This window comes from Pristis pectinata, chromosome 4 (genome assembly GCF_009764475.1).
Source record: "Pristis pectinata isolate sPriPec2 chromosome 4, sPriPec2.1.pri, whole genome shotgun sequence".
NCBI classification, from domain to species: Eukaryota; Metazoa; Chordata; class Chondrichthyes; order Rhinopristiformes; family Pristidae; genus Pristis; species Pristis pectinata.
The window spans coordinates 93380635-93406326 of record NC_067408.1 but is presented as its reverse complement, the minus strand read 5'-3'; the positions used below and the strand labels follow the sequence as shown (position 1 = coordinate 93406326).

At 38.5% G+C, this 25692-nt stretch overlaps 1 protein-coding gene across 10 annotated transcripts in view; it reads right to left on the bottom strand.

The window, feature by feature from the left end:
• The window catches only part of stxbp5l (syntaxin binding protein 5L), a 275353-nt gene that overhangs the window by 122261 nt on the left and 127400 nt on the right, over positions 1 to 25692 (bottom strand). For all 10 annotated transcript variants that reach the window (XM_052013888.1, XM_052013891.1, XM_052013892.1 and 7 more), the window contains 3 exons: positions 17865 to 17948; positions 8821 to 8944; positions 361 to 439 (listed from right to left, as the gene is read on the bottom strand). In XM_052013888.1, coding sequence (XP_051869848.1) covers positions 361 to 439; positions 8821 to 8944; positions 17865 to 17948 — 287 coding nt within the window. The remainder of the gene's footprint in view (positions 1 to 360; positions 440 to 8820; positions 8945 to 17864; positions 17949 to 25692) is intronic.

Sequence of the window (25692 nt, the reverse complement as noted above, 5' to 3'; positions counted from 1 at the left end):
GCAAAGATGCAAACCATCAGAAACACCATGTAACATTTAGTCTATAATGTCTTTTTGTAGTGGAGTCAGATTTCAGATGAGTTATTTTAATCTTCCAAAAACTTTATCTTATGAACTATCAAATTAAAATCCAGGTGGAACCCCAAAAATATCACAATAGTGATCACCGTAAAATTATAAATGATAGCCCAAAAGATTTGTAAAGAATCCAATATGGCAACAGCAACAGTTGTGAATAGTCCACCTAAACAATAAAGAATTGGTTCACAATTTGTTGCAAGTCTTTTTAATTCCTGGCAGATTGTACTATACAGAAGTAGTCCTTACATAAAGTCATCATACACAAAATACTATACTTGCCTATTTCTGCAAGTCTTATGATCTACTTTTAGGATTGGTTTGCAAGACTCAGGTTTCTTACCATCTCGCTGGACTTTACCTGTTAGTAAAACACCAAAATGAAAAACTGTAACTGCAATATTGCCACATCAGATAAAGCACTCATTCAAAAACACCAATATAATTGGACACCAATTATTCCACCATAAAAGTCAATGTGGATTGGCAATTAATAGCATCACAATTTATTTTGATTTTGCATTTTATGTTAGAAGACAACATGCTAATCAAACAAAAAAAGTGTACTATTCCTAATAATACTAATACGAGATCAATACATGAAGTAGACAAAACAAGACATTGCACTTTCCTATTTAACAACAATCAAATCAATTTGTGCTTTCCCCAGATAGATGCATCAAATATTAAACTGTTGAGAACAGATACTATATTTGATCTTTTTTTTAATTATAACGATAAAAAGATTTTCACTTAGTCTTGCATCTTTTTGGTCTCTAATGTAACATGCTTCATTTCCCTTTGATGTTTGAACTTAATCTCATTTCCCAACTTGAACAGCTTCCCAACATGCAAATACAAGTGTCGCCTGCATACTGTGGCTCAACCACTGAGGTTTGTGTGACCTTGGTTCTGGAATGAAGTCACTGCAGGTTGATCAGTTTCCCCAATGGTGCAGAAAAATTATTGGATGTGAAGTGCAGCACTGCAGCAAGAAAGATTGGAAAAAAGAACCCATCAGGGAATAACGCAGCTTGTTTCACAGCGGCCTTCACTGTGATTAGCCATGTTATGGCTCAGTTGGTTAGCATCATGTCCTACATGCCATCAGAAATTATGATGGAGATTAATATCTGTGGGCATCCGAGTTTGAGGAGAGTTCTCCATAGTCTTTTCTGGTTGATAGAGTCAAAGGCTTTAGTGAGGGCAAAATAGGCCATGTATAATGGTTGGCACTGCTCCATGCATTTCTCTTTAAGTTGTTGGGCAGTAAAGATCATGTCTACAGTGCCACTAGATGGTCGGAATCCCAAACTCTGATTCATGGAGCAGCACTTTGGCCACTGGGAGAAGGTTGAGGACATCCCTGACGACAACTTTCCCACAGCCCTTGAAAATTCAAACTATTTTTCATATCTTGGAAGTCACTTCACAGTGATGGCAGGCATTGATAATGAAACTCACCACCTTCAATGTGCCAGCACCATCTTTAGCCAATTTTGGAAAAGGGTGTTTGAAGATCAGGAGCTCAAACCTTGTGCAAACTCATGGTCTATAGGGCAGCAGTGATCCAGAGAGTCATTGAGCACAGAAGTGGGCTCTTCAGCCCACCACGTAACATGGCAGCCTTTATGCCCACCTACACTAATCCCATTTGCCCACATTAAGACTGTATGCTTTGCCTATTCAACTGCCTGATTAAATGTCCCCTAAGTGTAGTGACTGTAAGTGATTCTGCCATCTCCTCTGGCAGCAAGTTCCAGATATCAACCATTCTCTGTGTAAGAATAAAATTTACCATCAAATCCTCTTTAAAGCTCAGTCCTCACCTTAAACCTATGCCCTCTTGTTTTAATTACCTGGCTTATCTCTTCTTAAATAAAGTAACACTAACTATCGCCCAGAATCCTGGCATCTGACCCGCAGCTAACAAAAATGTGAAATGTGAAGATCTCAGCTATCTCCTCCTTTTCATACCACGGCAACTTTGGATATCTTATCTAGTCCCGAAGATTTAGCAGCCCTTATGGATCCCATGACATCTAACACCTCCTCCTTCTTGATACTGACCTGCTCCAGATTATCCACATACCCCTCCCTGAACTCACTATCTTCTACTTTCTTCCCCTTGGTGAATACAGATGGCAAGTATTCATTTTGGACCTTACCCACATTACCTGGCTCCACATGTAGATTATACCTTTGGTCCCTAAGGAGGCTAACTCTTTACCTGGGGACTCTCCTGTGCTTCAAATTTATAGAATGTCTTGGGATTCTCCTTAATCTTACTTGCCACGGTTATTTCATGGCCCCTTTTTACCCTCCTAATTTCTTTCTTAAGTTCTCTCTTACATTCTTCATATTCCTCAAGAGACTCCCTTGATTCCAGTTGCCTACACCTGCCATATGCTTCCTTTTTTTTAAACATTGATTAAATCTTCAATATTCTTTGTCATCCAAGGTTCCCCAATCATGCCTCTTTGCCTTTCATTCTTACTGGAACATGCTGGCCCTGAACTCTTAACAATCTTTTAAAAGACTCCCACTTGTCAGCTGTCATTTTATCCACAAGCATCTGCTCCCAATCTATTTTCACCAGGTCCTCTCTTGTGCTATTGAAATCAGCCTCCCCCCAATTTAGAACCATAACTTGAGGACAAACCTCATCCCTTTCCTTAACTACCTTGAAACTTACAGAATTACGGCCACTGTTCCCAAAGTATTCCCCCACCAGCACTTCCACAACTTGCTCATTTTTATTTCCCAAGATAAGGTAGGGTGTCATCCCATCTCTAGTGGGATTATCTACATATTGTTTCAAAAAAAAACTTTCTTGGACACACTTAACAAATTTTGCCTCATCTAAGTCCTTTGCATTAAGGCAATCCCAGTCAATATTGAGAAAGTTAAAACCCCCTACTATTATAATCCTATAGCTCTTACACCTTTTGCGATTTGCTTACATATCTGTCCCCTCACTTCCCACTGACTATTGGGAGTCCTATAGTATAACCTCAAAAGAGTCAGCTCCCTTCTCTTATTGTTAAATTCTACCCATATGGCATCAATGACAATCCCTCCAGCACATCTTTAAGTACTACCATTACATTCTCCCTAAACAGTAGTGTGACTCCCCCTACCCTTTTGCATTCTCTTCTGTCACATCTGAAAGTTCTACACCCTGGAACAATAAGCTGCCAGTCCAGCCCTTCTCTAAACTATCTATCTGCGACTGCAATAATATCATGATTCCAAAAGCTGACCCACACTCTAAGCTCGTCTGACTTACCTGCGAGATGACTTGCATCAAAGTAAATGTAGTTGAGCCTGCCAGCCCTCCAATGCTCTCTAATCTGCCTGTTTCTGCTCCATCCACTGGACTTGCCTGATTTATCCGCTTCAATTTTCTTTCCACCTGCTGCACCAGCAATCTGCTTCCCACCTCCCTGCCAAATTAGTTTAAAACCTCCTGAGTAGCATGCACAAACCTCCCTGCAATGATATTGGTCCCCTTCCAGTTTATGTCTAACCCGTCCTTCTTGTACAGGTCCCATCTACCCCAGAAGTGATCCAAGTACCTAAAGCCCACCCTCCTGCATCAGCTCTTTAGCCTCCACAACCCTGTGGGGTAGAGAATTCCAGAGATTCACCACCTCTGCAAGAAGAAATTTCTATGCATGTCAGTTTAAATGTCCACCTCCTTATTTTGTAATTGATTATTTTTTAATATTACTTAATATTCTTGTTAATATTACTTAATATTACTGAATATTAAGTAATATTACCCTTACTCAATATTCTCCCACTAGTGGAAACATCTCGGCATTTGACCTGTCATGACCCCTTATGATCTTATGTTTCAATGATTACCCCCTATTCTTCTAAGCTCCAGAGAAACAGGTCTAATTTTTTTTTAGCTGCGAGGACAGTCCTCTCATGCCAGGCCAACATCCATGGTATTCAGGCCCAAATTAAATGCAATTGACTCCAGTGGGCAGGCCATGTTGTTTGCATGCCTGGCATCAAACTCCAGAGACACACAAAGATGTTACCAGGCTGATGTTGGGAAGATTTGAGGATGTTCTTGGGAAAAAATACAAATTTCCCACTGACTCCAGGGAATTTTTGGCCTCAGCCACTTAATACAAAGAAGGAACATTTGGGGTGGCACTAAGAACTTTGAGAGCATGTTTAGGAAATGTACAGAAACCCAGAATAAATAGTAGAAAGTGCACATCATCTCACAAACTATCCCCCCTCCCCCACCCCCTTCTCCCCCCTCTCCCCCCCCCCCCCACCCAGCACCTCCTACCCCATCTGCAGTTCCCACATTGGCCTCTTTAGTCATCTCAGAACCCACAGAGCTGGAGTGAAAGCATTACAAGGGATTGTCTAGGAAGAAGAAATTACCTTATTCTGTTACTAGCTTATAATAACCAACTTTTTAAGTCTGTGATGTATCTACATTTTTATAACTGCATGTGATATATCAATATTTTTCAACTTCCATAACATCATGCATGTTACAATGGATGAACAAGAGAAAAATCTAGATCTGGATTACTAATTTCAGTTTTGCAGACCACACAAGTTTATCTTTAATTATTGTTTCAATCCATTTATTTATTTCATCCTGCATTTCTTGATTTCTAATCCCAAGCTTCTTCATTCCTCTACCACATTTATGTTCCCACAACAGTCTCTCACTTTCTTTTGGTATAGTTTCATTCAAGTGATTCACCTGTCGCTGCTACTATAATTCTGTCAATTAATGAATTCATGAATGTAATAAGGATTTTATTTATAAGCGATTGGTAGCTATTCATTTAGCCACTCCCAAGAACATAGAAACTTCAAACTGCATTGTAAATATTCTCTTAATCCATCTTGCTTGCATTCAGAAAATAGTTGATGTTACAGGACAGAAATGAAAACATTTACACGGATTTTTTTTAAGCATACTCGAATCAGTAGCTGCAAGGGTTTTCGCAACTGAATCAAAAGACTTGTTAAGATCAATAAAATAAACTTAAATGCTTACTGTCATTATCAGGTAAAGAACATTGGTAGGCACTTTTGGAAACAACAAATGGTGTGAATTTGATGGTCAGAAAATGAGCGTCCAACATAATTGATGAGGCAGAGAAACAGCTGTCCATAGATTACATCATGAAAAGTGGGTTCTTGCCTCTGTACATGCAAACTCAGGGCCCAACTTCTACTTGAAATCCCCTTTGCAAAATCCCAAGCAGGAGACTGGCACAAATTTATAGTAACTAAATTCCATAAAGAAGAATGGATCAATTTTCCCATTTCTAAATGGGAATCAAGTGCAATTTGCTCCTTCTGAATAAGCCAATTAGTCCTTCCTATCAAACTTCATCAAATGGTGCAAAATTCCATTATTTTCAATGGGATGCAATTGAAGCAATGGGACTACTTTTGCAATGTTCTAGTAAAAAAATATTTTGAGCCTGATGACCTTTATTTCATTTTGTAAACAGCTATAATTCTAGTAAAAAAATATTTTGAGCCTGATGACCTTTATTTCATTTTGTAAACAGCTATAATTCCACACTGTCTCTTAAGTTTCACATGATGTCATCCTAATTTTGCTGGAGACTAGTGCAGTCTTGAACCTACAGGGTGCAATTGATATTACATCTGTATCCAAAGTGCAATCCTTGTGTACCCAAGGGCTAAATACATCAGGACAGTTAAAGACCTAGTTAAAGCAGTATAATTCACACAATTTTGCAGGTCATAAAAGTCCATCACAGGAAGCAAAGCATTTATGCGTCATGCAACCTAACAATGAACCCTAACCTGGACCTGAACTTCAGTTTCTTACTGCTGCTTTATCTCCTGGATGCCCTTACCTAACTAAATTCTCATTCTTGAATATTCAGTTGTCCCAGCATCCAAATTTTTAAACACACAGTTTGAAAAAAATATCCAAGTTGCCAAACTCTAAATTTTTAAAATTAGCAACTAATTCTAGGATTAGGGGTAAAGAGTAATTACTCTGTTTCCATATATATTAACCCAAAATTTATTCTTTTTATTTTGTCTCTCCCTATAGTTATGCAATATTCAGGGAAGGGTGGGGGCAATTAAGTGTCCATTATAGTTAGTGAGGCAGATAAAGAGACAGTCATTGAGTCATATGGCACAGAAACAGGACCTTCAGCCCAACTTGTCCATGCTGGCCAAGATGTCTTCCTGAACTAGGCTGCATTTGGCCTATATCCTTTTGAATCTTTCCTATCCACATGCCTGTCCAAACGTCTTCTAAACATTGTAATTGTACCCACTTCTACAACTTCCTCTGGCCACTTGTTGCATATACCCACCATCGTCTGTGTAAAACGTTTGTCTCTCAGGTCCCCATTATATCTTTTCTCTCACTCCTTAAACCTATGCCCTCTAGTTTTAGACTCCCTACCCTAGGAAAAAGACTGTGACCATCTATCTTATCAATGCTCCTTGTGATTTTTATAAACTTCTATAATGGTCACCCATCAGCCTTCTTTGTTCCAGGGAAAAGAGTCCCAGCCTATCCAGTCTCTCCTTACAACTCCCCTCCAGTTCTAGCAACACTCGTGAATCTTTTCTGCACTCTCTCTAGCTTAATCACATCTTTCCTAAGACCAGAAGTGCACACAATATTCCAGGTGTGATCTTATCAACACCTTGTACCAATGTAATATGATGTCCCAACTCTTGTACTCAATTCCCTACCCAATGAAAGCAAGCCTGCCATTCACCTTCTTCATCACCTTGTCTACCTGTGTTGTCACTTTCGGATACATATGTACCTGTACCCCTAGGTCTCTGTGTTCAACAACACTCTCCAGGTTCCTGTCATTCACTGTGTATGTCCTGCCTTGTTTAACTTCCCAAAGCACATCACATAGCACTTGTCAGAGTGAAATTCCATCTGCCATTCCTTTGCTCACTATCTCTGTTGATCATCCCTGTTGAAACCTTAGATAACCTTCTTCACTGTCCACCAAATGACCAATCCTGCCACCTACATTCTCATCCAAATCGTTAATATACATGACAAACAACAGTGAACCAGGACCAATCCTACAGCACATGAATGGTTTCAGGTATCCAATTCCCTGCCACCTTCTGTCTCCTTCCACCAAGCCAATTTTGCATCCGATGGCTAGCTCTGCCTGGATCCCATATGATCTAACCTTCTGGACCAGTCTACCTTGCAACACCTCGTCAGAAGGCTTAACATCCAGGTGGACAACATCTACTGCCCCGCCCTTGTCAATCCTCTTGGTCACCTCTTCCAAAAACCTCAGTCAGATTCATGAGACGTGCAAATTATCCCTATTCATTCTTTGCCTTTCCAAATGCAGATAGATCCTGTTTCTCAGAATCCCATCCAGTAACTTTCCCACCAGTGATGTTGGGCTCACTGGCCTGTAGATCTCTGGTTTGTCCTTGCACCCCTTCTTAAATAAAGTAAATTGTAAATTGGTTTATTATTATACCCAAAGGCATATCATTAGCCACTCTCCAGTCTTCTAGTACCTCACCTGCGGCTAAGGAAGTTACTGAAGTTTCCGCCAGGCACCTGCAATTTCCTCCCTTGCTTCCCACAATATCATAGGGTCAAGCCCTAGTGATTTATCCACCTACTGTATATGTGCCTCAATACTACCAGTACCTCCTTTTTCATAAGGTCGATATGTTTCAGGTCATCACTGCTCTCTTTCCCAAATTCCCAAGCTTCCATGACCTTCCTCATGGTAAATATGAGAAGTATTCATTTGAGACCTCGCCCATCTTCAGTGGCTCCACGCACAGTCAACCACACTGATTCTTAAGGGGACCTATTCTCTCCCTAGTTACTCTTTTGCTCTTAATATACGTACAGAATCTCTTGAATTTACCTTCTCTGCCAAGAATAGCTCATGTCCCCTTTTGACCCCCCCAATCTCTTTCTTAAGTGTATTCCTACATCCCTTATACTCAAGGGATTCGCTTGATCCCAGCTGCCTATAGCTGACAATATGCCTCCTTATTTTTCCTGACCATCTTGGTGTCAATGGAAAGTGGGTTCTCACCTCTGCATAAGCAAATTCAGAGCCCAACACCTATTTGAAATCCCCTTTTCAAAATCCCCTGAACCAGCACTGGGCCAAATACATTCAGGAAAACATGGTCTACACATGGCCTAATCACCAACCCTTAAAGTGATGGCTGAAGACTGATACTAAAAAGGCAAGTTAAAAGATACTTACTTGGATATGGAGCCAAGAATGACATTGCAGAGCTGAAGACTGTTGACAGACACTGCTTACCCTTTCTCTGATACCTTTTCTTTCAAGATTATTTCACTCCCATCCTCTCTAAGTCACTTCCTCTTTTTCATCACTTCCCATCCTGGTCACTCCCCTCCCTTTAAGAACCATGTGCTGCTGTGAATCATGAAGAAGCTAACAATTAAAATCCTCTTCGTGGCTTGATACCTAATAAATGAGATACTGGATGTGCCTTCAGTTTAGCTTTTCTGGCATAAGTTATCTTACTCCCTGTTTGCTCCATTAGGCCAGACTGATCAATCTTATGTGCTATTGGAAGGCATTCATTTAATCAAAAATATGGGAAACAACAAATTCTTCTGTGTTATACATCATTTTGTATATTTTTTTAAATGGCATTATGCAAATTAACACAACATATACCTGCACTTACCTACTGGTTTTCACAAGTGCTTACCATGTGGTACTATTATCTGAAAAGGTTTGCTTGGGTTTTTCAAGTTCCAAAGAGTTAAGCTACCATCTGAATGGCTACACATGAATTGCTTCCCTTCGTGATGCCAGCTGATAGAATGGATAGCCTAAAAACGAAGTTATGGTGAGTACATTATATACTTTTGGATAATATACGATGATTCACTGGTATCTTTAAAACAACATAATAATTGTTGCAGATCTATGTACTTTTGCACCTTATGTTCAACAAACATAGATAAAAAAAATATTATCTACCCATACCTTCTAAATTTTATTCAACACCCATGTAACAAAAACATTTCATTAGAACTCAATAAATTTAAAAAATATATTCTACATAGTTGAAACAATATCCCGTCATTAGTTTCACAACCTAGGGGTGAAAAATGGAAGTAATTTTATCCATACAGTTCATCTGATCAATCAAACTAGGTATTCCCCCAAGCATCCAGCCTTGAAAATCTGCAGCCTTTTCACAAGACTTTCCTCACTCACTGTACAGAGACCCCCACTCAACATGAGCTAAATCCTGGCTTCTTCAAGTACCCTTCTCGCTGTATACCTAATAGCCGAACAATAAAGGGGACATGCTTTATCCACTTATTTGAATCTTCATGCTGTGTCTCCAACCACATCCAGTATTGCATATCTTAGAGCACACTTGTTTTCCTGTCTTTTTCCCCTTCCACGCTCTAGATAAATAAATATTACAAGGAACTCTCTCTAATAATTAGTTTGAGATGTTGGAGGTTGCAAATTAGGATGTTTTCCAATACACCCCACTGCTATAGCATATTAATCCCTTTGAATCACCATATTGGTTATAAATAAACTTTCATCTCAGGAAGATCTATTGGCCAGTCAGGAATCTGGCTACAGTTAAAAGGTGAGCAACCTTTGAGAGAGGTTTTCAAGATACAGCAAATTAGAGGTGTGTAGGAAAGATAGGTAAGGACAGTACATCAGTCCTTTGACTGAAATGATACCACTTTGTAAATATCTGTGCATGGTTCCAAAAGATTAATCATTCACCAAATATAGCCAACATAAATGACTAATTATGCAGTATGAAATAATTCTGCTTTGAGGCAAGAATTTTTGTGATTTGACCGAAGATTTGAATGATGGTCTGTGGTTGGCTAAAAGTTTGGTGGCAAAATGGATTTTTCCTTGGTTGAACTTTAAAACTCCAACATCTCAAACTAATTATTAGAGATAGTTCCTTGTAATATTTATTGATCTAGAGTATCAATTTATTCTATTTACACATTTAGATATTCAGGAGTCACCCCAATATCCAAAGACAATAGAAAAAGAGTAATAAAAGTATATATGACAGACAACAAAGGTCCCAGTACTGATCCCTGTGGTACAGGTAAGTCAGAATTTCCCATGCACAAAACCATGCTGACTCTCCTTAATCAGTCCCTGCCTTTCCAAGTGATCATATATCCTATCCCTAAGAATTTTTTCCAATAGTTTCCCTACTACTGACACAAGACTCACTGGCCTGTGGTTCCTGACTTATCCCTACCTTCATGAATATGGGAATAATATTAGCTACCCTCCAGTCTTCTGGTATCTCACTCGTGGTTAAAGATGATGCAAAAATCTCCAGATCCCCTGCAATCTCTTCCCTTTCTTCTCAGAACACCCTAGGATAGATTTCATCAAGACCCTTCATCTCGACTGTCCATTTCCTTCTATAGATTCTGCCTGACCCACTGAGTTCCTCCAGCAGCTCATTTTTTGCTCCAGATTACAGCATCTGCAATCTCCAATCACTTCCCCTGGCTCCACACAAAAAGACTTCCCTTTAGATCTGCAAGGCGACCTATTCTTTCCCTAACTACCCTTTTGCTTCTAATATATTTATAAAAGGTTTTGAAAATCTCCCTAATTCCATTGACCAGGGCCATTTCATGTCCCCTTTCGCACTCCTAACTGCTTTCTTAAGATCTTTCCCATTTCCTCTCTAAAGGACTCACTTGATAACAATATGACAATACTGACAGTGTCCAGGTTACCAGCAAACACAGCTGATGAGGCAGTGATCAGCGTTCAGCAGGTCCACTAGGCTTTTGCAGCACAGAAGACGTTGATAAAAGAGAAAAGCATTGTCTAGGGAAAGCAGGAACACCACCACCACTCCCCCACCACCCCCACAGTCAAATACTTCCTACTGTATAACAAAATCTGAGATGATTTTTTTGTAATATAAAAGGGTTGACATGCTACCAGCCCATGTGCGGATGTTTCTTGAATTCACTGCATTTTTTGCTGAAGTTGATGAGTAGTCACGCAACCAAAAGGCATACTCATATGGTCTCTTTTTATCAAATGGTAACAGAGTCTAATTTGTTTGATCATTCTGACAATAGCAAATGGGAAAGAGTCTCTTCACAATGTTTGTTGATGCAAAATTCGTGAATAGATGAAACTTCTCCACATTTATACACATTGCACACTGGTCACCCATCACCCAACAGGGGTATCCATCACACTCATATACTTATTTTAAGGTGTTAAAAGGTAAACATCCAAAATATTATTACAGCTGAGTACACCTTTATGTACCTATCCATAAGTCTGAGGTTGGATAAACAAGTAACCACAGAGGGGTCTCTGATAAATCATGGGAATTACAAAGATTATAGCAAGATATTCAAAGATTTTTGCTATGCCTTTCTTTAAAAGAGAGAAATTGCATGCCCGGTAAAAGGCCTGATCATAAATGGAAAGGTTTTTCTATTGTTCTACTATCCTGGCCAGAAAAGCGATCATTCCTGAACAACCGTTCCTGAAGAGTGACTAACATGTGAAAACAGCTTCTATTTGACATAACATTGCGCAGAAAACCCACTGAATGAGGGCACAAGAAGAAAAAAAAATCACCTCTGCTTGGTTATACTGCTATTTACAAAGTAACAAAGTAGATATTTTACCATTCTTCTGTTTATAGGCTGCATAAAATACTTTAGTATTACTCTTTATACTGTTACCATTTTCTTTTCTGTCTCTTAGCCTGTACTATATAACTTTTTTAAAAACTTTCCATCGATACTTTGCTTTTTTTTAATGTTAATCCCAAATTTGTCAGGTAAATTTGCGTGCTATTTTAACATGAATTTCTGTACTTATGCAGGAAGTCTCATGGGAAAATGGTTAATCTGCATCCCAATTATTGTTTGTCCTGTGTTACTCTTTACAATTTATCAGCAAAATTTCCCCTTAATCTCACTGAAATGAGATTTTACCACTCTTTTTATAGCAAAATTAAATATTAATTGAAATTCCTAGATACACCATAATACTGCCTAGTTTTTCCACTTAATTCCCTGGAATCAGAATATTTTTGTATTTGTTTGAATTAGAACATATCAAACTTGAAAGTAGCATGGTCATTTTGCAAAAACCTCTTCTCTACTTTGACGGTTACCTTCCTATTTAACAATAAGTTGTTTTCCATTGCTATAATGGAATATTTTAAACACTCCTCTCATTCCAATTTTCTGAATACCCCTTTCTCCAGAATTTTCTTTTAACTGGACCCTATTAGTAACCATTCTTGCCTTAGTTTAAGCCACATCTTTGTAAATACAGTAGACAGTGCTAGAAAAAGTCTGCTCACGTTAAACATGGCAAAGAAGGATACTGTCACAATTGACAACCATGGAATTATTAGATGGTAATAATAAATTGTTCACAAATGTAATTTACAAAAGGAAATCTGCTGTGTTAGTTAATCTTGTCTATATATGTCCATCTTCTGAAATGGCCAAGAAGCCATTTAAACTGTTAACTTAAGCATAACAAGACTAGATGATCATCAGTGCACCAGATCTGAAGAAAGCAAAGGCACATCCAGCCCAGTTGATTCTACAAAGTCCTCTGCACTAACATCTGGAGACGTGCCTAAATTGGAAAAGCTGTCCCACGGTTTAGTCAAACTGCAGCTTCATATAGTACCATCCTATTCAGCTAACATTTCAAATTCTTCCTCTATCACCACTGGTTATGTCCTGTTCCACTGGAAGAAATCACTCACAAGAGCTGGTGGTACAATAGTTGGTGGAGGGGATGCCTTGGGAGTCCTCAATTTTGATTGGACCCCATGAAGTCTCATGGTATTAGATCAAATCCTGGAAAGGAAACCCACATAATTACCAACTAACTGCTTCCCCCCAACCCACCCCACCCAATCCCCACCCACAGCTGATCAAACGGTACTTCAATATTGAACATAATTTGGAAGCAGAGAGAAGTGTTACGGACTCAGTGAAAGTCCCTTTAAGATAGAGAGTGTGTGTGTATGTGTGTGTGGAGCGTGCTTACGTCAATAGAAGATAAAGGATGTAATGACGTTGTTGAAGAAGTCAGAAGAAGGGGAGAGAGACACCAGCCTGCTTGTTTTCTCTATCGATGGATGAGAAACAATAACTGTGTTTGCCACAGAAATCCATGTATGGAAGTTGGAAGTAATCTGGTGGAGTTCACTTTGTTGCTGATCTGTAGAGGGAAACAGGTATTTGTGTGTGGACGACCACGATTCGGATGCTTTTCGGGGTGAGGAAGTCACTACCGAGTAAACACTGAAGTGTCGTTTGGGTTCCATCGTGGAACATTTGGATTTCATATGTACTCTCTCTATGTTTCTCTACGTCTACGTCTTATCTTCAGACAACGGTGGTTGTTGAAGAAGCCCTTGCTCATGTTTCACCTTATGGCTTGCGGAACTGAACTTTAAGAACCATTCCGGAACTGGGAGTTTTGGACTTTGCCACACCCACACACACATGAAGAGTTTAGTTTTGGGGTTAACGTTCGAGGTTTAACATTTTTGAATTCTAACATACTAACATTTTTACTTTTATTTTACGTATTATCATAAGTAGTAATTAATAAAATAGTTTTTAACACTGAATCATGCTCAGTGTGTTTCTTTTGTTGCTGGTTCGTGACAGAAGCAAAGGCAGCAAATACACTCTTGGTGGAGTACTTCAGTGTATAGCACCAAAAATGTCTTGCTGTCACCAATACTGATTGACACATAATGGATGTGGCTGCTGGACTTGGTCTGCAGATGAGGAGGAAAAAAAAAACAAGGAATTAATGTGATCTAATCCTTGTCAATCTATAATCTACATGTGAGCATGATACATTGATCCTTATGGAGAATTCACACTGAGGACATCATCATGCTAAGTGGATGGATTCATAACAAATCCAGCAGTACAAAACTAGGCATCTGTGAGGTGCTGTGGGTCCTCAGCAGCAGCGGAATAATATTATAACACAGTCCAAAACTTGTGGCTTGGCACAACTTTCACTGTACTAAGACAAGGACCAATCCCTGTTAAGCAAGTAGAGAAAAGCAAATTGGGCATATGTAAAATGATGTGCTCACAACTGTAAGCTACAACACAAGATCACATGCATTCTTTGCAGTGGAAGCAACAAGCAGTAGGCAAAGCTAAGCTTATATGCAACCAACAGATCAGATCAAAACTCTACAAGTAGTCATTAATGGTGGTGGTCAATTAAGCATCTAATAAGTAGGAAAGGCTTCAAGGATATAGTCATTCTCAACAATGGAGAACCAGGCATATGTAAAAGATGAGACTGAACTGTTTGCAACCACACTTAGGCAGAACTGCCAAGTAGATGGTTAATCTTGGCCTCTTCTAGAAGTCCTGACTATTGAAGACAGGTTTCAGACAATTCACTTCACCTTGTGCTATTAAAAAATAGCTAAGAGCACTAGCAAAGGTTATGGAACCAGACAATGCCCCAGCTATAGTGATGAAGATCTTACCCCCCCCAAAACTAGTGGACAAAACCAAGCTGCTCTAGTACAGCAATAACCTAGATATTTGCCCAAAAATATGGAAAATTATCCAGGTACATTCTGTCCAGAAAAAACAAGGACAAATCCAACTTGGCTAATTCCTCCCACAATGTAATGATGAAAGATGCTATCAACAAGACAATAAATGCTGAATTCAAGAATTACGGTGAGATTAACTACTCTTGGAGTATTTGACTAACAATGACATTGATAAGTCTCATTAAAATTAAACCAATTGAAATCAATGGATAAAACTCTGTAGTTATACCTAGCACAAAAGGTAGTTAAGGTTGCTGGAGTTCAATCATTTCAGCCTTAGGACATCACAGAACCATTGCATACAATCCTAGCTTCATCCTGTGTCAAGTTGGTTTTCCCTGGGTGCTCCTGTTTCCTCCCACATCCTGAAGAGGAGCCAGGTGTAAGATAATTCATTATTGTAAATTACACCATGAAGGTGGTGGTAGGAGAATCAGGGCGGATTTGATGGACATTGAGAAAGAATAAATTACAGGGTAATGTGGGGTAATGGCATTACTCTGAGAGCTGGCATAAACTTGATGGGCCAAATGACTTCCTTCCATGCTGTAAAGAAATATTTAAAATACACCTTCACGTTCCAGAAATCCAGATGTTCACTGACAACTATATCATGCTCAGTTCTATCTGCAACTTCTCTGATAAGCAAATAACAAATAATGTGACTACCATAATAAAATCATACAATACATTATCTTCTGGTAATGACTGTCTGACATTTTTACATTTATAAGTTCATGCCTGAATGTTCCTCATGTCTTTCTGCATGCAGGCATGGCTACTTCTTTCCCTGAGTACAGCATTTTGATTCAGAATTCTTCTCACTGAAAGGGTAATGCATTCAGTTGCTCTCTGACAAGGGCCAAACCCACATGATCACTAGATTCTGGAGAATACAGCACGCAATAATAAACCATAAGACCCTTTCTTGAGGATATTGCATTACACCTTGAGAGTGGTCCAGGAATTAAGAATCATTGTTTTCCTACAATGAAGTTCTAGTTGATTATTTTGTGGTGGCAGCATGTCTCCCATTTAGGGAACATTCTCTTCTTGTGTATGGAGTCAGGAGCCTGGATAGCTCTTATTCAGTCATTTTTGTCTGGCATAGTGTCTGAAAGAAAGAACGCACAATGGATGGCCATAAAATGAAAGTGATCTTCAAGCTCCAAGCAGGTCTGATGACAATTGTTAAGATCTTTGAATACAATTGGACTGTACAAGTTAAGAAAGATTGGCCTATGCCCACTGGAGTTTAAAAGAATGAAGGGGGATCTCTTTCGGACATACAAAATTTTGAGAGCAATTAATGGGGATAGATGCCATTTTCTTTCTCTGCTGAATCTAGAATTAGAGACCAAAGCCTTGGGATAAAGGGTCAGCCACTTGGTGTTGAGATGAGGAAAAATGCCTTTACAAAGAGTTGTAAATTCTTGGAATTCTTTACTTCAGCCATTGAATATATTCAAGACTGAGCTCAAGGAATCAGAAGATATGGGAATCAGGCACACAGTTAGATACGGCCTTACTGAATAGTGAAGCTAACTCAAGGGATACTCCTATTTCTATTTGTTATGTTCTTAAATTATGTTCTGTATATCCATTCAAGGACCGAAACCCTGGCAACAGAAGCACATTTCCACATTTCATAGTGTAGTGTTCAAGACAACATGGATGCAGTCAAAAGATAGCCTGCACTACTGGGAAGCCTGCAAACCTGATGAATTTCTGCATATACAGTACATTGTCTGCTGGTCTCTGCCCTGGAAGATGGAGATGAATTTGCTGTTCCTCTAATATAGCAGGGCTCTCCATATCATGTTACTTTTTTTTGATGGCCTCAGCACCTGCCTGGTAAGGATGTGAGGCACAGAAATTGTGTCATTTTCATCTTTACAATTATTGGCAAGGCGGTCTGCACTCTCCTGCCAGACATCAATAGGTAGAGCCATCAGGCAACTTTGAGAGGGCTGTAAGCTTCCAATGATACAGAAAGTCATTAACTGTTCGCACAGCACATTTCAAAACTTTAAAAAAATTTACAGCATAGAAGTTGTCAATCACTGTCAAGGTGTTCTATAGGTGGGGCTTCAGTTTGTGCCACATGAAGCCTACTTGCAGTACAAACCCGCTCTGCCTTGCGGGATACTTGTCAGTTGCAGAGGATCAGTGAAATTGGCTCTGTGTTCTGAATGGGTATGGATGGGTGGGGACCACGGGCAGTGAATCTGAGTAGCATCTGGATTCAGCAAGATCTTGGTTGTTAACCCTTCTATCTCTCCACCAGTGCTTCCTGATCTGCAGAGGTTTTCCAGCTACTCATTTTTAATTGGTACACAAATCCTTGGAATAATTATTTACTGCTTGAATTTTCTAATTCAACTTAGTGCTTACTGCTACAAATTAATTGCAAGTACACCATATATATATATATTGTTATTAAGCACAGACTATATAAAATTAGTAATTATTGCAAAAGCTACTGTCAAAATCTGGATCTCCTACTATGATTAATCTTGGAAATTTGAGATTCACAAGTTCGAATATTATTAGCACCTGGCCATTTTGGCCATACTTTCATAGATTCTTAACTAGGACAGACTTAAAGAAATCTCTCTCATTATCAATTTGCCTTGCATTTGCTTAGTCATCAAAAACATCTTTAAAAAGTTAAATCTTTGCTAAATTGTTCAAATAAAGTAAGCAGTCTTACAATGTAAATGGAAAACCTATTCTGAAAATATTACTGTTTTTCACCATTTTAAAAATCATGAGATATTTTCACTGAAGCAGTTACAGTATTTATAATTTTGTGGGAATATATGTAGTGGTGCAATCAAATCATTATACACAACATCCTATTCATTACTTGCTAAAGCTCGCTTTAGGAAATTTAACAAATTTCAGTCTCTCTTTAAATAATGCTGTACAGGCCATCAACAGCACGCCAACTTTATACAAAGACTTACAATCGCTTGTATTGTTTGTACCAATTGTTCTGTATCATAAAACCTCAATTTTGCACACATCCATAAAATAAAAATTTTGTAGAAGATATTGATAGACACAGTCAAAATATATTGTCATCACACACAAACAGTGATTTCATGATTTCCCAACATAAAAATTTTACTCACCTCATCATAATAAAACCTAAAATCTGCCCTCTTTGACCTCACGTCCCACAATACAACCGTTCCACTTTCAAACCCCAAGAGGAGCTGCAAAAGGAAATAGAAGATACATAGTCAATTCCAGATCCATATGCTTGCTTCAACTCTAATATGGATGAAATGTGCTGTGATCATTTATGTTTCACAGATGCAGTCTTATCCTTTTACGTATTAGTAGCACAGAAATTCCAAATATGTGTAGTCTTTTCCTTTGCCAGTGTAGAAAATGAGAGAAGGTACACTCGCAGAGACATTTTAAATGAAAGATCCATTCACCTTCTAACATTTACAGACAACAGCAGCCTCTATAACATGCCAACAATAGAGTTAATTATTTAAAAATATAGTGGACTCTCGATTTACTGAGGGCAGATTTACCAGCGAACAAGTTAGCTGTACAATGTTTCAAAGTTGTGTTCCGCCAGTTTAAAAGGTTTGCACTTCCAGGCTCAAAAAGCCAGCCTCCAGAAAATAAGGAAAAGTACATAATAGTGCATTAATTACAGGAGAGTACAGAATGGGTACATTAAAATGCGAGTAACATTTCCACCTTATAAAAGTTTATTTACACAGTATTGTATCTTAGAGTCATACTGGATTGTAATTATATCTGCACAGACCTATAAATGGAAACATGTGGTTTGGACCATTGAATAGAAGCATGGATGCTTAAGAAGCTGGAAAAAGATGCCACTGTAAAATATCTTAAACAAGATCTAGTATTTAAATAAACTATAAGTATTATGTAAGATGTCTGATGCCTTTTAATACACTTAATACAAATGATATTTCATATCATATTTGTTTTTAAGTTCTCCACAGAGGTGCTTCCCTCCATACTCTGAATAATTGAGGATTGACTATAACAGCTGTATTCTTTCATTTATGGAATCTGTTTGCCACTTACAAGGTTATTACTCAACTTATTTGAGTTTGATTTTACCTTTGTGAAATCCCTTGATTTTTGTTTTAATGTAGTGAAGTCACCATCTATTACAGTTACTATATCAGCATTAAAGTTCCAATCCTCATAATTAAGCAGTCCATGCCCACATGCAGCAAGAGCTGGATAACATTCAGGTAAGGTAACAAATGCAAATGACATTCACATCACAAAAGTGCCAGGCAATGATCATCTCCAACAAGAAAGAGTTGAACTACCTATCTGTGACTACTAGCTGATCTTCCATAGTGCTGCATGCAGGGAATTCAAAGTAAAGGACAATTCTTAAGGCAGGGTTACATGATGGGAAACAATTAGACCAGAACCATGGAATAACAGAGGATCCTAAATTCCTCTGCAGTCAATACATGGCAGAGAATATTTGGCACACTGGGATAATGTAGCAGAAGATCTGTGGACTATCCTAGAATTTATTTTTAAGTCTGAAACCCTGAAATCAGTAGGATCTAGTTGTGGGGATATTTTTTTTTACAATGGTCAACCCCATTTGGTATTGGTTTAATATTGGTATTGGTTTATTATTGTCACATGCACCAAGATACAGTGAAAAGCTTTTGTTTTGTGTGCCATTCAGACAGATTATGCCATACATAATTACATTGAGGTAGAAAAAAGAAAATACAATGCAGAATTTCTAACTAATTAATAAATAAGACAGTTCACATGTGCATACACCAAGACCTAGACAACATTCAGGCATGACTTTATATGTGGCAAGTAATATTTATACTATGAAAGTGCCAGGCATTCACCATCTCCAATAAGAGAAAATCTAACTGCTTACACCTGAAATTCAATAGTATTACCGTTTCAGAGTCCCTCATCATCAACAACCTGCAGTAGATTACCCATGACCAAAAGCTCAACTCAACTAAACACAGATTCTGTGGCTACATAAGCAGTGGAATAGAGTTAGAGTCATACAGCATGGAAAATTGGGTATCTTGGATAACTGCCTCACCACCTGCTTTTTCCACCATGTACAATTCAGGACCTTGATGAAATACTCTTTAATTGCATTGAGTGCAGTTCTAACAACACTTGACACCACCCAAACCAGCCTGTTTGACCACAATGCATCCACCACCCAAACATGCCTTTCCTCAATCACCAGTGAACAGTAGATGTACAGTTACTGGTTTCTTTTCCAAAGCATTTATATGCATGAATGCCATGATTTTTTTGATACCTCATTATCAATAAATAGGGAAATGCTTCTTCTACTGTTATCAAAATTGAAGACTGATTTGTTCTCTTCACCTACTATTTATTTAGCAAATGCGTATCTGCAAAACCAAGTATCAACCTCCTCTTCTGTTGTATGTAGTGCTGTTAAACTGTACGAGTTTGGTGAGGACACAACCCTAACAGTGAAGGTTAGCTGTTCAACAGAAATGCAGCATAATGGAATGATAACTGACCAGGAACTTAAATTTGAGGACTGACTGCTTTCAGTCACTGAAAATTTAAACAATCAGTTTCTGAGTTCCATATTCCTGTGATGCTAAACACAGGAGTCCAAGATGATATTGTGACAGATGGCTCTGCATCTGTCTCTACACTTTACCACTATCCAGCAGCTCCATTTGATAATTCCTCTCCAATTCCATGGCAGACTATCTACAAGGCTCAGGTCAGGAACATGATGTAATACTCTTCACTTGCCTGAACAAATGGAGCTCCAACAATATTCAAGAAGCTCAAAGCCAATCTAGGACAAACCAGCCTGCTTGATTGGCAAACCCATGTACCACCCTGAACATTCATTTCCTGTCACTAGAACATGGTGAGTACAGTGGACAGCACAAAATTCATTGCCTGATCTATTCTGACAGTACCTGCCAAACCTTCAAGCTTTACACCAAGAAGGACAAGGACAGCAGGTGCATGGGAATACCACGACCTATAGGTTTTCTTCTAAATTGCATGCCATTCTGACTCAGAATTATATTTCTACTCCTTCATTGCTGTTTAATCCAGATTTTCCAACTCCCCACCCAATAACACTGCAGTTGTACCTCCACTGGAAGGAGTGCAATGATTCAAAAAGGTGACTCAACATGTAATGTCAGAGGACTCAGGAATAGCTAATATTGTATGTATGTTTAAGGGGGACAGCACGTACTCAGGAATTATAAACCAGTCAGCTTTATATTGGTGATAGGAAAGATAATGGATCTCCTATTAAATAGAATAATAGAAAATATCTTAAAAAAACATAATAATGAATAAACCATGCAGATTTCAAAAGGAAAAAATCTTACAACCTATCCAAATGAATTTTTTAAGGAGCTAATAGGGAGAACAGAGAGTAGATGTAAATTACCTAGATTTGCAAAGGGCCTTTGATAAAGTACCCTTTAATATACTAATGAACAAAATAATGAACAACATCAGAGAAAGTGAAATCAGGGAAAATTTAGCAGAATAGATTGCACGCTGGCTTCAAGAGGGGAAACAGAGAATGGGAGTAAAGTGTAGCTCTTCATTATACCTGGTGGGGGGGGGGGGGGAGAAAGGTGGGAAACATTTGTTTTACAAAGACCATTGCTGGACTATTGCTGTTTAAAGGTTGCATTAAAGATTTAGACTTTAGAATAAAAACATAATTTATAAAATTTGCAGTTGAAACCAAATCAGCTGAAGGTGGGTAGGTGGGGTGGGGGGCAGTGTTTGGTGTGGGATAAGTCACTTGGTAAGAGGGTAAGGAGGACTGCAAGAACATTACAGCACAACATTAATAAACATCGGAATGGACAAGTAATTGTAAAATGAAGTTCAACACAGATATATGGGATATAGGAGATATAGAAAAGTCACATTACTTCGAAGGTGGAAGTTTAGATGGAGTGCAAGAACAGTGGGATCTCAGAGCACAAATACAGTAATCACTAAAGGTTGCAACCCCAATCATGAAACATAAACATGCAATATAGTTTATTTCTCAAAGCACAGATTTGAAGAGTGGGGATTTGTTATGCTATTATTGTATCAAGCTTTGATTGACCTAAATTTAAAAGTATCACATATAGTTCTGGTCACCATATTATAAAATGGATGTACAGGACTGGAGAGATACCAAAGATTTGCAAAGATAATACCAGAAATGTGAGGGAATACATTTCAGGAAAGGATGATAAGTCTAGTCTTTTCTGTCTTGAGAAAAAGACTGAGGGGTAACCAAAAACAAGTCTTTAAAATTAGGAATTATTTGATAGCTCAGATATTTAGAGATTGTGGGGAAGAGTATAAAGGGATGCTATCAATATAAGATGGTCACTGAGAATTCCATTAGGGAATTCAAAAGAAGATTTACCGAAAGCATGAGAACGTGGAACTCATTACCACAAGGAATGGCCAAGGAAATAATATGGCTGCACTTAATGGGAGACTGGACAAGCATACAAGGGAATGCAGAGATATACTAATAGGCTTGGATGAGGAAAGAGAGGAGAATGCTCAGAAGGTGCATAAATACTGGTATAACCGGTCAGATCAAATGGTCTTTTTCAGTACCATATATTCCATGTGGTCCTATATATCATGGAGGTGTAGAGCAAATATAGGCTGATGCAGGCTAAAGCATAAGCACAAAGACAGAGAAACACACCTAGTAAGTCCTTTGGTAGTGTTCCCATGGTTCTCAAAGTTATGGAAACAATCAGTTAGTATGTGAAAACAACTGGTAATTTCAATTTCAGATGTAAAGGACATAATGTCAGTTCCTTTGAAACAGAATATATGGAAAAAGCTTTACCCAATAAGCACACAATTTTAGCAGCTGTTTTGTCACACCTGGTATACAGAGACAGTGAACAGATATAGATCAAAACCATTTGTAATAACTAGCATATTTCCTGAATATTCATTACACTTTAAATTCTTCTGCAAAAGGCATGCATGATAGTTGAGGGGTGGGGGGGGGGGGGGGGGGGTAAGAAGAGGGAAAGCAGGACAGCATGCTGTTAACTCAGGTCATTGCAGCCAAATGGCTGCATAACCAGAACAGATGAAATGAAGGGCAAACAAAAATACAGAAATTGGGGGAAAAATACAAAAATCTACCATACGGTATATTTTTGGCATAGCTGCACCACCTATAAAAAATTGTTTTAGAAAATTATTGTAGAAATACACCAGTTGAAATATGGAGAAGATTTAATAACGTTTTGAATACAAGAAAAATACAAAAAAAATTAGAAGCAGGAATAGGCCATCTGGCCCCTCAAGCCTGCCCCGCCTTCAATGTGATCCCTGTGCTAGATCCTCAGCCTTCAATTCCCCCAATCTTGCAAAAATTTATCAAACTCCATTTAAATATTTCTAATGAGTTAGCCTCCACAACTTTCAAGGTTAGAGAATTCAAGAGATTCAGCACCATTGTGAAAAGAAATTTACATACGCTTTGGTTTTAAATGACCGATTTCTTATCTTGAAACTACACCCCCTTGTTCAACATTCTCCCACTAGTGAAAATATTTTAATATCTATCCTGTCCTGCCCCTTTCAGATCTTATAGGTTTCAATGCAATTACTTTTCATTCTTTAAACGCCAAAGAATACAGATTCAACCTGTTTAGACCTGAAAGTCTACAAGTAGAGAGTAAACAACATTATCAAATTTAAGGGAACGAACTCCAGAGATTTGGTGAAAACTAGTGAATATACAACTCAACAAATTTCCAGAAGATCTCACGTAATATTACACCCACAAAGCTGGAGTTGCTTAGCTCCAATTATTTTGACTTGTTATTTTTGTGTGCTGCCAACTTCATATCTGCTTCCCTTTCTATAAACTGCCTCTTTATTCTGTTTTGGCATTTTCATGCTGCCGTCATTTTCTGATTCTATTTTTAATTTCTTTCCTTTGCAACCCAAAAGTTCACAATTTAATCCTTTCAAGGTCTGGTATCATGCTGATAAACCTGCAATATATTCTTTCCAAAGTCACTGTATCCTTCCTGGGAATTTGTGGCCAAAACTGAACAGTACCTTAAGGTAATGTTTGATGAAACCCTTTACATAATTTAAGAAATATTTCTTAACTTTTGAACACTAAACCACTTGAAATAAAATCCAGTTTTGTTCACGTCATTTGTGCTCATGGTCTTGTTTTTAATGATTTGAGTACATCCACACTTTCCTCCATCCACACTGAATGACCTTGGGGCAATTCTACTGACTCTTCATGCTTTCTTGACAAAGAAGGATTTTCTTGATACTCCTATCTACTGCACAAAGCATACTACTACGCGGCAATAAGCTAATACCTGCAAAATGATAATTTCTGAGAAAAGCAGAGATTAGATGGAGTTAGATGGAACAAAAAGAGGAAGAAAAGCAAGAGATGCACTAAATAAAGAATGAAATGGAGGTTGACAAATCTTGCACTGGCCACTGAGTTAGGGAAAAATAGCACTGAGGAGAAGCTGCTAATAATCCAACGTTCTGTATTCCTGCTGAACACAGGGAGTGGGTTACTTGAAATTGGAGAATTCATTGTTCATACCATTGGATTGTAGGCTACCTAAATATACCTGGGTTTCTTCTCCCCGGCATACCCTGCCTATATCCTCCTCCACACTCTCAGTCCTGATGCACAGTCTCAACCTGAAACATTGTTTGCCTTTGCCTCCACATATGTTGCTCGATCTGCTGAGTTCCTCCAATAGTTTGATTTTTGCTCCAGATTCCAGCATCTGCATTCTCTTGTGCCTCTCTGGTATTCTGATTCTCTGTGATAATTATCAAAACAAACTGAAATCCAAAGGTCTAGGAGACACAGGAAGAGATGAAGAGATTTACACAAAACATTACCTTCAATGAGGGGTTTGCAGGTGTTTGCAAAGATCTGTGATTGTTCTTCAGAGCATAGAGAAGATAAAGAGATTTCACTGAGGTCCAAAATTATGGAAATTCCTGATGGAGTTAAAAAAGAAATGGCCCTCTTTGTAGGAGGGTCAGTACTCAGGAAAGCCTGTGCAGCCATGCTGGATAATGGGCTTCTCCTACACTAGGATTCTATCATTTCACTCACTGAACTCCCCAAAAAGTGTGTGGCAAGACATGGACTGATAAGTAGCAAATAATATTTTTTATTTCCATCATCAGCAATTCAGAGAAAGATCATTTAGATAGTACTGAGAAACTTGTGAACATGCATCAGAAGCACAAAAGCCCTGAATGGGTGGTGATAGGAGCAGTCCACTTCATGAACTAATCACCTCATCGGTCACAACCTGTCCCACCTGTGGAAGGGACTGGAGTCACCACTCTGGACACATTAAACACCTCAGAAACAAAAAAAAACTGGAGAGCAAGTAGGTCATCCTCAATCATGAGGGCCAGCCCAAGAAGAACCAAATGAAGCATAACCTCCCTACTTTTGTGTTCAATTCCCCACACAATAAATGACACATTCTGTTAGCTCTCCTGATTATTTGCTGTACCTGCATACTAGCCATTGCAAATCATTCACTAGAACATACAGATTCTTCTGCATCTCACAGCACTGCAATCTCTCACCATTTAGATAGGATATTGTTTTTTTTAAATCTTTCCTACTAAAATGGATATTTCACGACACCATTTGCTAGATCTATGCCCACTCATTTAACCTATCTCCATTGCTTTGTTGTCTCTATGTCCCTTTCACAGGTTACTTTCCTACCTATCTTTGTTTCATCTGCAAATTTAGCAGCTGTACCTTTAATGCCGTCATCCAAGACCTTTATATAATGGTAAAACATTGATATTCCAGCACTAATTATTCATTTGGCACTTCTGGTTTGATTTTATTTTGTGCAGGGTTCAAGTATCTTTGAAGAA